Source organism: Microtus pennsylvanicus, chromosome 18, assembly GCF_037038515.1.
Source record: "Microtus pennsylvanicus isolate mMicPen1 chromosome 18, mMicPen1.hap1, whole genome shotgun sequence".
Lineage (NCBI taxonomy): Eukaryota > Metazoa > Chordata > Mammalia > Rodentia > Cricetidae > Microtus > Microtus pennsylvanicus.
In genome coordinates, this window is record NC_134596.1 from 7,791,146 (window position 1) to 7,806,198 (window position 15,053).

The 15,053-nt window shown below is 47.7% G+C and overlaps 1 protein-coding gene across 14 annotated transcripts in view; it reads right to left on the reverse strand.

Moving 5' to 3' along the window:
- The window catches only part of Nav2 (neuron navigator 2), a 615,193-nt gene that overhangs the window by 240,381 nt on the left and 359,759 nt on the right, over positions 1-15,053 (reverse strand). Inside the window, exon 1 of one of the 14 annotated variants that reach the window (XM_075953183.1) lies at positions 7,181-7,320. The exons of 12 other annotated variants lie outside the window; for them this stretch is intronic. In XM_075953183.1, the coding sequence (XP_075809298.1) occupies positions 7,181-7,252 (72 nt within the window). In that variant the 5' untranslated portion in view covers positions 7,253-7,320. Of the gene's footprint in view, positions 1-2,740; positions 2,876-7,180; positions 7,321-15,053 lie in introns of those variants that run through there. One more of the 14 variants, XM_075953181.1, reaches the window with a different exon arrangement.

Consider the following 15,053-nt stretch of genomic DNA (forward strand, 5'->3'; position numbering starts at 1 on the left):
AAGTCATGCTCACTCCGGGCTCAGGCAGCCAATAGCAAGTAAAACTCTGGTTGACGCAGGAAGTTCAAAGGTAAACTGAGTCTCCACATCTCCCAGGACCTCCTGGGACTGGCAAAGAAGGCTACGTAAGGATGGATGCTGGAATTCTTAGTGGATACTTCTGAATAAAATCAGGTCCCTCACCGACCTTAGGCTGCAGATAAGAACAATCAAGCCCAGTGGCTCAAAGAGCCAGTGTCACCAAACAGAGCTTTCCAAGTACCAGCTCCCTCTTCCTCCATCCACAGGGTGCCACGTTATTTGGGTGATTCTTCCTCATCCGCCATTGTGATGTAAAGGTTGGGATCAAGCCCTACCCAGCAGGTGGCTAGGGCAGCTGCCGAGGAGCAGCAGACTCCTCCCTTGAACAAACACCAACGGACCATTCTGGCAGGGCGGCCACACCTAAGGGTGGTGAGAACCCAGACACAGTGCAAACCTTTCTGTATGCTACCAGACTGTCAGGCAGGAGGTTTAGCTCTGGGAGGAGCTGACAAATGAGACCCCCCAAAAAAGGAGAGATAAAGAACAATAGGAGACATTGGTGCGCTCCAGTTGGGTCAGCTCAAACTGGCTTCAGGGAATTCCTTATCAGGAGAGCAGGCGCAGAGTGCTTTCCCCAGTGAACTTTTCAGCCACAGGCATACTTAAAACCCTACGTATGGCCTTAATCCTTATGCACCGACTTGGACTGAATTCTAGGTACCATGGTCTTCCTAGAAGAATATGCCCCTTTCCTTGAAAGTACCTGGAAGAGAGGCCAACAGGGATAGCCCACCAGGCCACCACTGCTAGGCTCAACCCATTTTTCTAAAGAGACGACTCAGTGGTTAAGAGCATTTGTTGTTCTTGCAGAGGACCCAGCTTTGGTTCCCAGCACCCACATGTCAGCTCACAACCACACTTAACTCCAGTTCCAGGAGACCCAGCACCTTCTTCCGGACTGCATGGGCTCTCGGTGCACATACATGCATGCAGATAAAACATCTATACACATAAAATAAAGTTTTTGAAAAATTTAAAAAAGAAAGCATGTCTGCTATATCATGGCCTTGCAGGCCCTCCTCCTTTTAGTTGCAAAGTAATTTATGGTTCTACCTAATGTCTGCCTTATTGGCACCTAGCCCAGGCCAAGGTAGATCACGTGGTATAAAGCCCCCCCCCCAATCTGTTAACAGCAGACTCCCCCTTTGCTCTATGTATTTGAAGGAGAGGCTCTCTTGCCCCTTTAAGGTCACATTACGGCTGCCTATGGTCATGATGCTGTTGTCTCTCCTGATACCCCAGGGACTGAAGAGTTAGTTAATTCCTTCCTTCAGGGCCCCTGTCATGTTATACATCTTTCCCAGTCAAGCTGCTCCTTGGATCTAAAGGCCTGCTATCCTGTTTTAGGGCCCCATTTTGAAGTAATTCTGAAGGGTTATCTCAGGTCAGCTCCTTCCCAGGAAGCAGCATTTTATTTATTTTGAAAAAAAAAATTAGATCAATTTATTTTATGTGCAAAAATGTTTTATCTGCACATCTGTATGCACACCAGAAAAATGCATTAGATGCCTGGAACATGGTTATGAGCCACCATGTGGATTCCGGACACTAAAACTGGGTCCCTTGCAAGCACTCTTAACCGCTGAGCCACCCCTCTATCCCTTCAGTTTAAGTTGTAACATACTTTTTAAACTGAAACGCTTGATACTGATGCTTTGTGACCTTAGGTGAATCACGACCCCATGAATCTCCCCATCTGTATAGTGGGATAATGGTCTTAAATTACACATGGCAAGGGATGCTTCATCATGTGTAAGGTGCCTAACACAGAACTTGGACCTTTAACTTCTAGTTCCTCTTCTTGGTTGCCATCCTCCAGCCCATAAATGTCGAGGGTTCCCTTACGCGTGTCCCTCAGCAGGTGTTCCCCGTGGACAAAGGCCTGCGGGGGGGGGGGTGTAGGGGTGTTCTTCTACTGGGGGAGTATGCATACTCTAATCCTGCTCACATCCTGGCTGGAAAGCCAGCAGCAGCCCTCTTAACACCTGACAGAACTTTTTACTTCATCCACGTGGCCAGCAGTTAGGAGTCTAGCCAGAGTAAAAAGCAAATCTGCATCTCAAATATCAGGGCACCACGGACTCCACAGGCAACTAGCCCCAGAGTGACTTACTGGGGAGGGGGCCATGAGCTAGAGATAGACGTGCAGAGACGGTGCGGGAGGAACACTGGGGAATGTTCAGCTCTATCAGAGTGTGGGAAAAGACTTCAGTGGAACGGGGGTGGGAGGGGTGGGAGGGGGTGGGGGGGGTGGGAGGGGGTGGGAGGGGGTGGGGGGGGTGGGAGGGGGTGGGGGGGGTGGGAGGGGGTGGTGGGATGCACGGGTGAGGTAGAAGACTTTGTTGCCCCTCACTTGCTAAATCTCAAAGTCCCTCAAAACAAGTTATTTCATGCGCATTAAGCCAGGCAGTCACGGAAGAGATGCCCGGAAGGCACTTTGCTGAGAGGCACTTTCCACGCTTGCAGGACCCACCTGATCACGCATGTCAAGAGCACAGTTAAAAAAAAAGAGCAGTGACGGAGGAAGGTAAAATTTTTCTGAGACCTTCGGAAACGGGCTCACTTAGACATTATGCTAAACTCATGAACGTTTACAATTAAATTACATTTTAAGGTGGTAATGAAAACTCAGAGCCCAGTATTTCACAAGACTTACTGTTTTGGAAGCTCCTGGGGTCAGCAGCAGGTGCTGCTCTCCTGGCTGAGTGGGAAGATTCACCCTGAGGGGGCCCGGCAAGGGCTGCCCACAAGGCATCTTCCTTGAAAGCCAAGTGTGGGCGGCGGTGGAGTGATTGAACACAGGAGGGGCGGAAAAGGGGTGAGTTATTGTTTTCCCTCCTCCCACCCCAAGAGGGAGATTTGTTTTGTAGATGAAGAGTATGAATATGCAAATACAAGGGAGAGGAAACCACAAGGAAAGGCTTCGCATGAGAATTCTGGGAGGGAGGCGGGGCTTGGGACTGCTAGCCGAAAGGGGATGCTGTGTGATTGGGGCAAAATGGAGGGTACCCCACCAGTCAGGTTCTTCCCAACCTACTCTTTCCTGGACAATCTTTCATAGAACCTGTGTATCTTCCCCGGTTTTCTAGGGCAAGCAGAGGATTCAGGAATAACAAGAGAGATGCCAAGTTCTGTTTCTCAGTGCATAAAGCACAGAAAGAACAAGTCAAAGCCGCGGTCAGGTTATTCCCGGTTCCGGTCCTGGTATCCACTGGGTGCACGGTGAGCTTGTAACTGCCCTCTGTAGCTGTGCCTGGAGAAGGGAGAAATCCCTCCTGGCCGATGCTTCTCAAGTCTCAGCCTCGGCACTGGCCTCTTTTGCTCTCCCCGACTCCTGCACTGACTACCGCCCCTGAGGCACGCCAAGGGGCCTGCTCAGGTGCACCTTATCCCCTCCATTGGCCTTTGCTCTGTCCCTTCCTGCCTTCGGTAACCAAACCTCACTTAACCCTTGTTCCTTCCCATCAGGGCTGAGAAGTCTGAAGAGGAACGGGAGTTCCAGCATTTGCATTTCCAGCTCCACCTGGAATTTAGCATTGGGAGGGTGGGTGTGAGGGAGGATGCATCTGGAGAGCCTGCCAGGAGCGGTTTTTGTCTTGTAAAAGGAGTTTTGTTGTTGTTGTTCAATTTTCTTAAGCTGATTTTTTTTTTGGTATCTCATGTGTAGGGGTGTTCTGTTTGAATGTGTGTCCATGACTACATATGTGCTTGGTGTGGAAGCCAGAAAAGTGAGTCGGATCCCCTAAAACTGGAGTTACAGGGGATTGTGAGCTGCCATGTGGGTCCTGGGAAATCAAACCCAGGTCCTCCGGAAGAGCAGCCATTTCTCCAGACCCATAATGTTTTTTAAGGGCCACACGGACACCAGGCAGGTGTATAGGGCTGATGAAAATTTCCGACAGCCAGCCTAAAGCATGTTTCCACCCAAAAACCCTGAGTGGAGGTTGGTGGTTTAAGGAAGGATTGATGCACCCAGACTGTTGTAGGTAAAGCGAGTCCAGAGAGGCGCTGGGGCACAGGTTTCACCCAGAAAAAGTGGAAGCTAGATTGCTTATAGCCCAGAAATACGACATGCGTGCATGTGCATTGTATTTATATATGTGCATACGCACACAAATTCAGATCATTTTACCCAAGGGCTGTATCGCCCATTAATAGCAATTCATGAACCATTGACTTTGAGATGCTCAGGTACAGATATTTCAAGCCCAAAGCCCTTGGTTAGGAGAGCCGGCGTAGCATGATGAAGTTATTCTGAAATTCACGACTATCAAGCATGTGTGAGTGACATGCAGGGAACTCTACATGTGGAGTGTGACCTGAAACCCAGAGTCAAGTCCTGGCTTCATACACCCAGGACAGGACAGTCACACACACACCCTTCCAACTCCTCCTCCTCTGGGGCTCAGGCCAACAGCACTGAAGTCAACAGCCAAGCATGGCCGCTGGTAGGAGGGTGGTAAAGGACCAGGACACCTCTCAGGAAGGTACTGCCAGACTCCAGAAGGTCTGACGCTGTCCTAAGGGGTCTGAGTACCACAAGTTGCTCGTCAGAGAGAACCAGCACCTGCCTGAGAGTCAGTCACACTTCCGTGTTGTGGGTGGGGAAAGTTGTGTGGAAGTAATTTTAAAAACTCTGGGCTTGTTGGTTAAGAGCACTGACTGCTCTTCCAGAGGACCTGGGTTCAATTCCCAGCATCCACATGGCAGCTCACAACTGACTGGAATTCCAGTTCCAGGGCATTCAACAAACATGGCAAAACACCAATGTTCATAAAATGAAACTATATAAATTAAAACAAGGAAACAAGCAAAAACCTTTGGACTGCAGACAGTTCCCAGCAGCGGCTGGCACTGCACTGCCCTAGGAACACATTCCACTCTCCTTTTCCACATGGGAGCCTCATTCCTTTCCCAGCAACTCCATTCTCCAGTCCGGATGTCAGAGCTCCTAGGTCTGGGGGTGGGGGAGGGGACACCAGGTTGCTATGTTTTGTATTTTCACAATGGGCTTTTACCAGGAAGAAGAGCTGTCCCCTACCCAGTGGACAGTGCGGCCCTGGATACAAAAGGGAGGCTTACACAGCTTACTATTTATTCTAGAGTCCTGGAAGGCAGCCCCGATGGCGTCATCTCCGGAATAATAGAGTCCTCGCAACAGAGCTGTGTCTACCTCCCATCTACAGGACTCACACAGTCTACCCCAGCCATGTTGGAAGACAGAGAGGGAGCCTGTGTGTGTCCCATGGAATAGATAAGGCCACTGGAGTCAGCACAATCAGCATCAGCACCACTGGCCAAGTCTTCTAGTTTGGTCCATGCACCATCACATCACAAGGGAATTAACAGGAGTCAGCTTGGCTCATCCTGACAGCCAAGATGGAGAGAACTTTCTAGAGGAAACTTCTGGAAGCATGCAGTATCTAGGAAATGGGGAAACTGACTCCCCTGCCTATCCAGGCTCAGCAGGGTATGGAAATCCCCACCCGTGCACCCTGGTTGTGTTTGTCAAGGCTCAAAACACATTAATAGCCTCCTCTTTTTGAAGTCTATTTTTAACACCCTACCTCAAAAGAAATTCATTCCACAGGGCATGAGTCTGGAGCTCAGGAGTTAAGTAACATAACTCCAAGACAACGTTGACTGCTGTGCCTACATAGTGTTAGATACCTAAAGTCAAGGGAACGCGGTCCCAGCTCCCTGGCAACCTTGTTGCTTTGATGAGTCAGCACATCAGGAGGATGGAACAAGAAGATGGAAAAGGTTGGCAAGATGCCTTAACCAGTAAAGGCACTTGCTGTGCTTGTCTGGTGGCAGGAGTTCAGTCCCTGGGACACACAAAAGCAGGAGATGCTGACTCCGTGGAGATTTTCATTGAGCAGAGTCAGGGCCTCAGCACAGCAGGGTGGTCCCAAACCTGTGTCCGAGGTATGTTTACACAGGGGTCTTCCCTGACATCACTCATATTCCTGCAACACAGTGTCTGCTCACTAGGCAGATGCTGTAGGGGTTAAACATTTGACAGCGTGCCGTGGTAAGGCCAGTTATACACAGCAATCGCTGAGCACACTGGAACGCCACTCCTCCCCCAAACAAGGCTTGCCACCTTCAGATGCTAATGCTGTCCCAAGAAGTTGGGCTTGAGGCTTGCTGCAGAGAGGGTAGGGAAGCTTGGGGAAGGGCACACTACGTCATTTCTAAAGAATAAGCTAAGGAGGAGCTCCCAGACATAGGCGACAGCCTCTGACCACTCTCTCAGACCCTATCAAAGTGACCCCTCTGGTTGCTAGATCATACTGCCATGCTGCCCACATCCAAGACTGCTGTCAGCCCTGCGTGGCACAAGTCATCTGAATGCTAAGGAGATGCTGGAGAAGAAGTGCATCTTGCCTCTTTGCTCTGTGAATACACAGAGACAAGTGGAAAGCTAGGTTGTCCTGACCAGGGGCAGAAGAGGCTGTGAAATAGGAAATATGCCAGGGTCACAGCTGAGCAGGTGTGGTGCAGGCCTTTAATCCCAGCACTAGAGAGACAGAGCCAGGAGGATATGAGTTCAAGGCCAGCCTAGTCTACAGAGTGAGGTCCAGGACAGCCAGGGTTACACAGAGAAACCGGGGGGGTCGGGGAGAGGGAGTGGAGAATGCCAGTGTCTGAAGATGTAAGAACTCCTTCCAGCTCCCCTTCAAACCCACAACGGAAGCCCTCTGGACTACCCCCTGACACTTCCAAACCTTGACACAAAGCCCATCTTTCTCCCCTTCGCACCTGCCGAGGCCCCATTAAGAAGCCAGATGGAAATGGCCACTCCTGCTGCCATGGTGACCCTGTTCATCTGGTCTCCGGTGGCCCCTGACCACCAATAATTTTCAGACAGACCCTTCTCCATCTGCTCTAAAAATACACACCTAGCCTTCCTGCCACCGGGACACATGGCATGGAAAGCAACAGGGAGAGTGTAGAAGAGAGAGACCTCAGAGAACTCACAGCCTCACACAGGAGGGACGATAAATAGGAACCATCTCTAAACAAAAGCCCAACTCAAACAAGCTTTACCAGCTCTCCCCAGGGACTCTGCCAGCGTCCCTCCCTTGCTCACCACTTTATAATGGTCACAGGAGTCCCGACTTTGGTCCCGGGCAGGGACCCAAACGTTGATGCTTATAGGCATAACTGGCCCCCTATGGCAGGCAGTAGTAGGATCCTCAGTAGTCAGCAGTCGGTGCCCTTTCTAGGGGAGTTCAGTTCAAAGCAGTGTGGAGGCGTGTGAAGCCTCAGAGGTTAATTTTAGCTGTGGTCAGATTTCCTTACACGGGCCACCTCCTGAACAGCCGCAGCTTATGTTACCCCAACCCATGGGGCGGCCTCCTGGCCCCCTGCCCTGGCTCCTTGCTGCAGAGATTCCTGCACCTCCATCACCCCCACCAGATTCTCTTCACCCTCTAAAATAATCCAGCGCTCTGTGCTTACATTTTCTTGACACATTCAGGGGAAATACATCACAGTTTCTTTGGCTGCACCAAGCAAACAAACCTGCGGAGTCCCACCCCCTCGGGTCGTCCTTGGCAAAGATGACCGTGGAAGCTCAGGCCGAGCAAACTTCACCAAAGTCTACAGACTTCCAGCTTCTGCATTGGAGGTTTCCAAGCTCTCCCAGATCACAGGGTGCCCCCACATCTCTCGTCCTTTGCCTAACACATTGTTTCTTGCCCTTTATTTCCTTGTTTTCCACTGCCCTCAGGGAGAGGCAGCTGCACACTTCAATCCTGCAAAGAACTGGTTCAACTTTTGCAGAGATTTTGACAAAGCTATGGGCGTCTTAGCATGGTTGCTAGCCCACGGGTTTAAGCAATGGACAAAAGCAGACTCCAGGAGGAGAGTCAACAGAAGCATGTATTCTCAGCTCTCACAACCTGTCAAACTCTGAGACAGGGGCATGGCAGTGTACCAACCTAGTCTGTGCTGATAGGATGCTGGTCTCCTTGAAACGGCCTTGTCTCAAAGTAAGCGAGAACGTGGAAAAAATCACACCAATCTAGAGTGGCCTCTTGTGACCTACAAACAAGTATCTTGGAGACAAAACCTCTAACTTGTGATGTTTAAGACGGGCATGGAGGCCATGTCCAGAACCTATACTAAGTAGGGTACCTACCCGTGACCCATACGCTCCAGGGCATCTTTAAGCCCCTCCTACGTGGACTCAGGTACTCTTTTATTAGAGGATGGAGAAGAAGAAAGCACTTTCCCGAGGTGTTATTGGTCCAAGAGTAATAAAATGGTAATGAATAAATACACAAACTGGGATCGGAGAATCTGTGCTGTGAAGGAAATTCAATAGAGAGAGGTGGGCTGATGTGTTAGGACACATCCAGGGGCTGAAGAGACAGCTCAGAGGTTAAGAACAAATATTGCTCTTGCGGAAGACCTGGGTTTGCGTCTTAGCACCTACACCAGGTGACTCCCAACTGCCTTCTGGGCTCTGCAGATAACTTCATGAATATGGTACATGTAAACCCATTGAGGTTTACAAACACATACACACAAAACAAAATAAATAAATGTTAAAAAAAAACCACCACCACCAACAACAACAACAGAGAAACAGAAGGCTGAGAGATGGCTCAGTGATTAAGAGCACTTGCTGCTCTTCCAGTGGCTCCAGACTTGATTCCCAGAACCACATTGCAGCTCACAACCACTTGTGACTTCGATCCTAGGGGACCTTATGTTCTTTTCTAGGTACCAGACAAGCAAGTGGTAGACAGACATACATGCAGGTAAAATATCCATACATATAAAATTAAAATTTGAGGGGCTGGAGAGATGGCTCAGCGGTTAAGAGCACTGAATGTTCTTCCAGAGGACCTGAGTTCAATTCCCAGCAACCACGTGGTGGCTCACAACCATCTGTAATGAGATCTGGCTCCCTCTGGCCTACAGGCATACATGGAGGCAGACTTTCTATACATAATAAATAAAAATCTTTTAAAAAAATTAAAATTTGAAAACAGGGGAGTAGGGAGGATAGCCTCTCCATGTAGGTGACATTTCTATGGAGATGACATTTGATTAACAGGAAGGGGACAACCATGCCAAGACTGGGCAGTGGTTTCTGGAGCCAGTAGAGCAGTGTGCCATGGCAGCCTGCTGAATCAAGAACTCTCCAGCAGGGTTGGAGGAAGGGGCCTGGGTACAGACAGGTGGTTCTTATGCACTCGTGTATGGGAAGAGCTAAGCTGGGAGAAGAACATTCTAGATGGAGAATCCCACAGACAACACAACTCTGCAATCCCTGGCCACTAGCCCAGGACCTAGCACATACTGGGAATTCAATGCATTTTCTTGCCTGTCTGCCGGGCTGGGAGCCCCAGTCCTCAGGAGCCCAGATAAAAATCACCAAACGATAATAATCATGAAAATGATTTAAGTATCCTTAAAACGTCAGCATAAGCACACACACCCAAAAAGGCAGAGAATGACATCATTTAGAATTCCAGGTGGCTGGAGGAAAGCTCTCTTTAGTATCAGAAGCTGCCAGCCGCTAACACTAACTATTCCCAATCTAATAAAACTTGGCATCTCAAAGTTGTCAATTAGATTCCCTGTAAAAGGCTAAATGTGCTGGCCTTCTGCTTCCTAGTTCTGAAACCCAATGAGACGGGCATTAGTGTGTGGCAGCTGGGATAATCATTTAATTAATCTTTCCCACTCAGGAAGCAATCTTCCCTCCGCAACCCAGTGACTTGTAAATCAGCATCGCCTTCTTTGTGATCAGAAAGACAGAGCAAACACCGGCCCTCAGCAGACCACATTGGAGCCCATTTCCTAATGGGACCTGAGTGACACTTTAAATGGAAGCTGCCACCTCTGACCCCTGGCCTCCACCACAGTCACTGGCATGGCTCCACCCCATGGTAAAGAACAGCAAGAGAGGAACTTCCTACAGAGGAACCCCTAAGACACAAAGTGTCAGGATGAATGACATCTTGCAAGCAATTAAAAAAAATGGCGTGTAGGAAGAATTAGAAATATCATGTATTTTCTTCTGTTCTTCCTCCTTATTGCTGTGTGTCTACCTACTCATTCAACAAATACTTATTTATTTATTAGATGCTTACTTTGCACCTTCACTGGGGACAGGAAAGAGATACAAAAGGGACGTGCGGCTTGTTGTTTTGGGGGAGTGACAGATATTAAACAAAGAGGTCAAACATGGAAATTATAGAAAGATGTTCAAGGGAAATTGTGACGAAGATGATAAATGTGAAGTATTTAGAGCCACCAGAGCCTGTGTTGGGAGATGTGGACCTGTCTAGAACTTTCTAAAATTCAGACTCCCAGGCCCCAGGGGGGTTGTTTCCATCAAATTCAGAGGTACTGATAATCCTAACAGGATTTTAATATCACAGAGTGGAAAGCTACCCGCACACAGCGATAGAAGCTGGGAGAGCCTGTGAGGCAGTGGGTTAGAGCTGGAGACTGTAAAAATTTGTAAACTAAACAGTAGTAGAGTTCGCTAGTAAGGGCTACATAGTATACAACTCTAAGTAATGTTTATTTAATACAGATATTTATAGATGTGTCTTTACACAGGGAAGTAGACACACACACACACAAATACACCCAAATATCCTTGTCTGTCACTTCAAGGGATCTAAGGGATCTAAGCACAATGCCATCCAGTAGCAGTGTGTATCTATCTTAGCACCAGACTTTGATTCTAACACCATGGAGAGAGAGAGAGAGAGAGAGAGAGAGAGCGCCTACAAAGATGGGTGATTTTATGCACTAGGCCAACGTGTTTCCATAAAAGGCTGGGGTTTGTTCTAACCCCAAAGGTAACACTGTATCTCCACCCCAAAACACAGCAAAGGGCCATGTCATGCCAAAAGGGTCAGAAGCCAGATGAACAAGTTCCTAATGGTTAGAGTCGGCCCGGATCAGCACACCTTCTAGAAGAAGAAAGCAGCATTTGTTTATAAAAGGCAATGAGAAATGAAGAGGCAAGGGTTCAGACTGATAACAAATGGGAACAGGAAAACACCTCATGTAAGAAGACTTCCAAATTCGTGGAAATCAGCATTCTTTGTCAAGGATGAATGTGGGCCACACAGAGGATGCCATGGGAAAAAAAGACAAAGAGAACCTTCTCTGAGAAGTATCAAGGGCTGGAGAGATAGCTCAGAGTTTAAGAGCACTGACTGCTCTTCCGGAGGTCCTGAGTTCAATTCTCAGCAACCACATGGTGGCTCACAACCATCTGTAATGAGATCTGGTGTCCTCTTCTGGCCTACAGGCATACATGGAGGCTGATCACTGTGTTAATAAATAAACAATTTTTTTTTAAAAAAAAAAGAAGTATCAAGATACTATCTAACCACAGGCATCAAGTCAAGATGACAGAACGTCCCTCACTGTTAACTGAGGTTTTCCTTTCCCAAACCCATGACCCTCATCTAACTGAAGACTCGCTACAGCAGTGGTTCTCAACATGTGGGGCTGACCTCTTTGGAGGGTGAATGACCAGGTCACAGGGGTCACCTGAGATCATCGGAAAACACAGATATTTACATTAAGTAGCAACAAAAATAGTTTTATGGTTGGGGTCACCACAACATGAGGAACTGTATTAAAAGGCTGCAGCATTAGGGAGGTTGGGAGCCACTGCTCTACAGAATATCTGGTGTGGTGCAGTGTAGTATAGGGTGGTTCAGTGCGATGCGGTGTGGTGTGGTGTAGTGAGGTGTGGTGTGGTACAGTGAGGTGAGGTGTGGTGTGGTACGGTGAGGTGTGGTGCGGTGCGGTGTGGTGTGGTGCGGTGTGGTGCTGTGCGGTGCTGTGCGGTGCGGTGAGGTGAGGTGACGTGGCGAAGCCCTCCAGTCCCAGCAGTCATCCAGAGGTGAAAGCAAGAGAATCAGGAGTCAAAGCCAGTCTGGGCTATGAGACCCTACCTAAAAATCAAACAAATTAAGCTAAAAAAGAGATACCATAATATTCTTGGAAACTATCAAGGTTATCCAAAAAGAAAAAAAGAAAAAGAAAAAAAAAACAAGTCTAAGAAACTGTCAAGGCCCAAAATTGTTTAAGAACACCTAGCTATTAAATTAAATTTAACATGGTATCCCAGGAGAGAGCCCTGAGTAGACAAAGGGCAATGGATTAGAAACAAGAAAATCTGAAAGAAAAAGAAAAGTGTTATATACTATTAACTTGGTCTGGAGAAATGGCTCAGAGGTTAAGAGCACTGACTGCTCTTCCAGAGGTCCAGAGTTCAATTCCCAGCAACCACATGGTGGCTCGTGACCATCTATAGTGGGATCTAATGCCTGCTTCTGGCATAAAGTTATACATGCAGATAGATCACTTACATACATTAAACAAACAAATAAATAAATCTTTTAAAAATATATATATGCTGTTAACTTGTAAGGTCTACAACATGTTGTTTTCTGTTCCATATTCACAACCTTTCTATAAAGCTGAATTTTTAAATCATTTTTAACTATGGGGGTGAGGGTGGGGGTGTGTACATTGCCTGTGGAGGCCAGAAGAGGCGTCAGATCCTGTGAAGCTGGAGTTAGAGGTAACTGTGGGCTACCTGGTAAGAATACTGGGAGCCAACTATATGAGCTGTATACATTCGTAACAGGCCAAGCCATCTCTCCAGCTCTCAAAATCTAATCGTAAATTAAAAGTTAACGTAGCTCTACCTGGTGATCCAGGCCTTAAATTTCAGCACTCAAGGGCAGCTGAAGGAAGAGGGTTGACACAAATTGGAAGTCCAGTCTGGCTTGCAAAGTTCAAGGTAGTCGGGGCTACACAGTGATCCTACGTCTCAAAATCATAACAACGACAACAACAACAGTAGAATAGCAACGAAGAGGCTAAATCTATTCTAAGTTGAAATGCAGCCAGCTGCAGTGGTGCATGCCTGTGTTCCCAGAACTCTGCAGGGCTACCACTAAACGTTGAGATCTGAGCTACACAGCAAGACTCCCTCTGTTGCAAACAAACAAGCAAACCAAACCAACCACAAAAAGGTTATTTAAAAAAAAACTTCAAAGTTCCATATTGGCTATAATGTACAGTCAGGGTTGAAATCCAGTTCTTCTCTAGCAAGATCAGCAAAGGGCTTTAGGTATTCCAAGGCACGGTGCTGGCTGGGTATTTGATTTGAGATCACAGGGATTCAGAAAATCCTCACGTTAGTAAACACACGAACACACAGGTTTACACACCCTGGTCATTATGTACTAGAGACCCCGCCCACAGGGGGGTGAATTTCCCAGAATGCTCATTAGTAGTTGTTCAGTAAGATAAAAGGAACTCACACACACACACACACACACACACACACACACACACACACACACACACACACAAAGCCATTCAGAACTTCAGGTTTTACTTTGATCCATTCAAAGGGGCCATGAAAGAACTATTTGTGCCCAGAGAATAAGTATGGGGAATCTCCCCAGTTAACAACCCTGAACCTGAGATTCAAAAGATCTCATTTGTTCTTAAGGCAAGAATCCACATTCAGTTCTTTCTCACCTTTAAAAGACAGAAATCAAGATGCCCGGAATTCCCTCACACTGACCAGGCCAAAACTCAGCGCAAGACATCTCAATGAAAAATGCGTACTGCCAGACATTAGGACCTAAGGACGCCTGGGCTGCAGTCACAGAAATGAGTGAACGTTCCAACAGCCCGTTATCTAAAGACTTAAAAGACTCGCCCATACAAAGGTCCCCTTCTCAAGCCATATAAAGGCTATATCGACATATACATATAGATATAAAGGATACATACACACATCTTTTATATGCAAGGAGGAAACAGAAGCCAATTTTGCCAGCAATAGGAGGCAGCACTTCATTCTCTGGGCTCTGCTGGTTCTTAACAGGCAATTAGAAGACAATTATTTTTTTTAAATTCCTGCCGTAGCTTTGTTTCCCATTAAGGTGGCGGCTCTTTCTACAAATTGCTTTTGCCAAAGATAACAAAAATCACATCTTTCTTTTCTTTTCTATAAACAAAAGAAAAGATAATAAAGTGACAAATTAATTTCCTCCGACGTGATAAAACTAATGAAATCACCCTGTGTGGGCCATCTGCCTCATGGATGCAAACTGAACGGCATTTTCCACTGCCTGGTAACTTGCTTAATTCAGTTAGCCCTTACTACTCTGCTTTTGTTCTAGTTCTCAATGGGACCATCTCCCTGGCGACTTCCAGACACGGGAGCTGCTCAGCCAGGGGAGGGAGACACATGGGATGGTGGTGCCACCCCTCTCCAGCTGGCCCTTCACCGGTGAATGGAGTCTTCAGGAGGGTAGCTAAGACGGCTAGACTTTTAGCAGAACTAAACTGCCTGACGGGAACGGTGGAGCACTTCCTAGATGCCACCCACTAGGCCAGGTGTCTGCATTTGCCATGTTTAGCCCTCCTGATCTTAGAGTTGGTTTCTGTGACTGGTCTTGTTTGGCTCACAGGGACTCTGAGGTCAAAGTCAAAGGTCTCTATTCTATGCCAGCACCATACTGGCTAGCTTGGCGACCATCAGCCACTATGAAAAAAAGCTCAGCGTCCCAGAGTGGGTATGTCTAAGTGTTGGCTTAAACTTGAAGCACCTAGACAACTGATTGAAGTGTGGGACAAAGGGGCAGACTTCAGCATTCCAGAAACACAGGAAGGAGAATTCCACAGCTTTCTCCTGTCCCCACAAGTGGAAGACAGGCATAGAAGGAAGTACGAGTGTGGAGAGGGCCCTTATCACAGCAGAACACTGGGTTGCTCTCATACCCTCTACCCACACACTCAAACTAGGGGCTCACTGAGCTGAGAGGAATGTCCCTTTACTCAGAGATGCCGTGTCTAGGGGTTGATTCCTGTGGAGAACATCTGGAAGGAGAGAGAGTAGCGTGGCTGATGGCTTCAGGGATATGGCCAGGATCCTCTGACAGGATGTA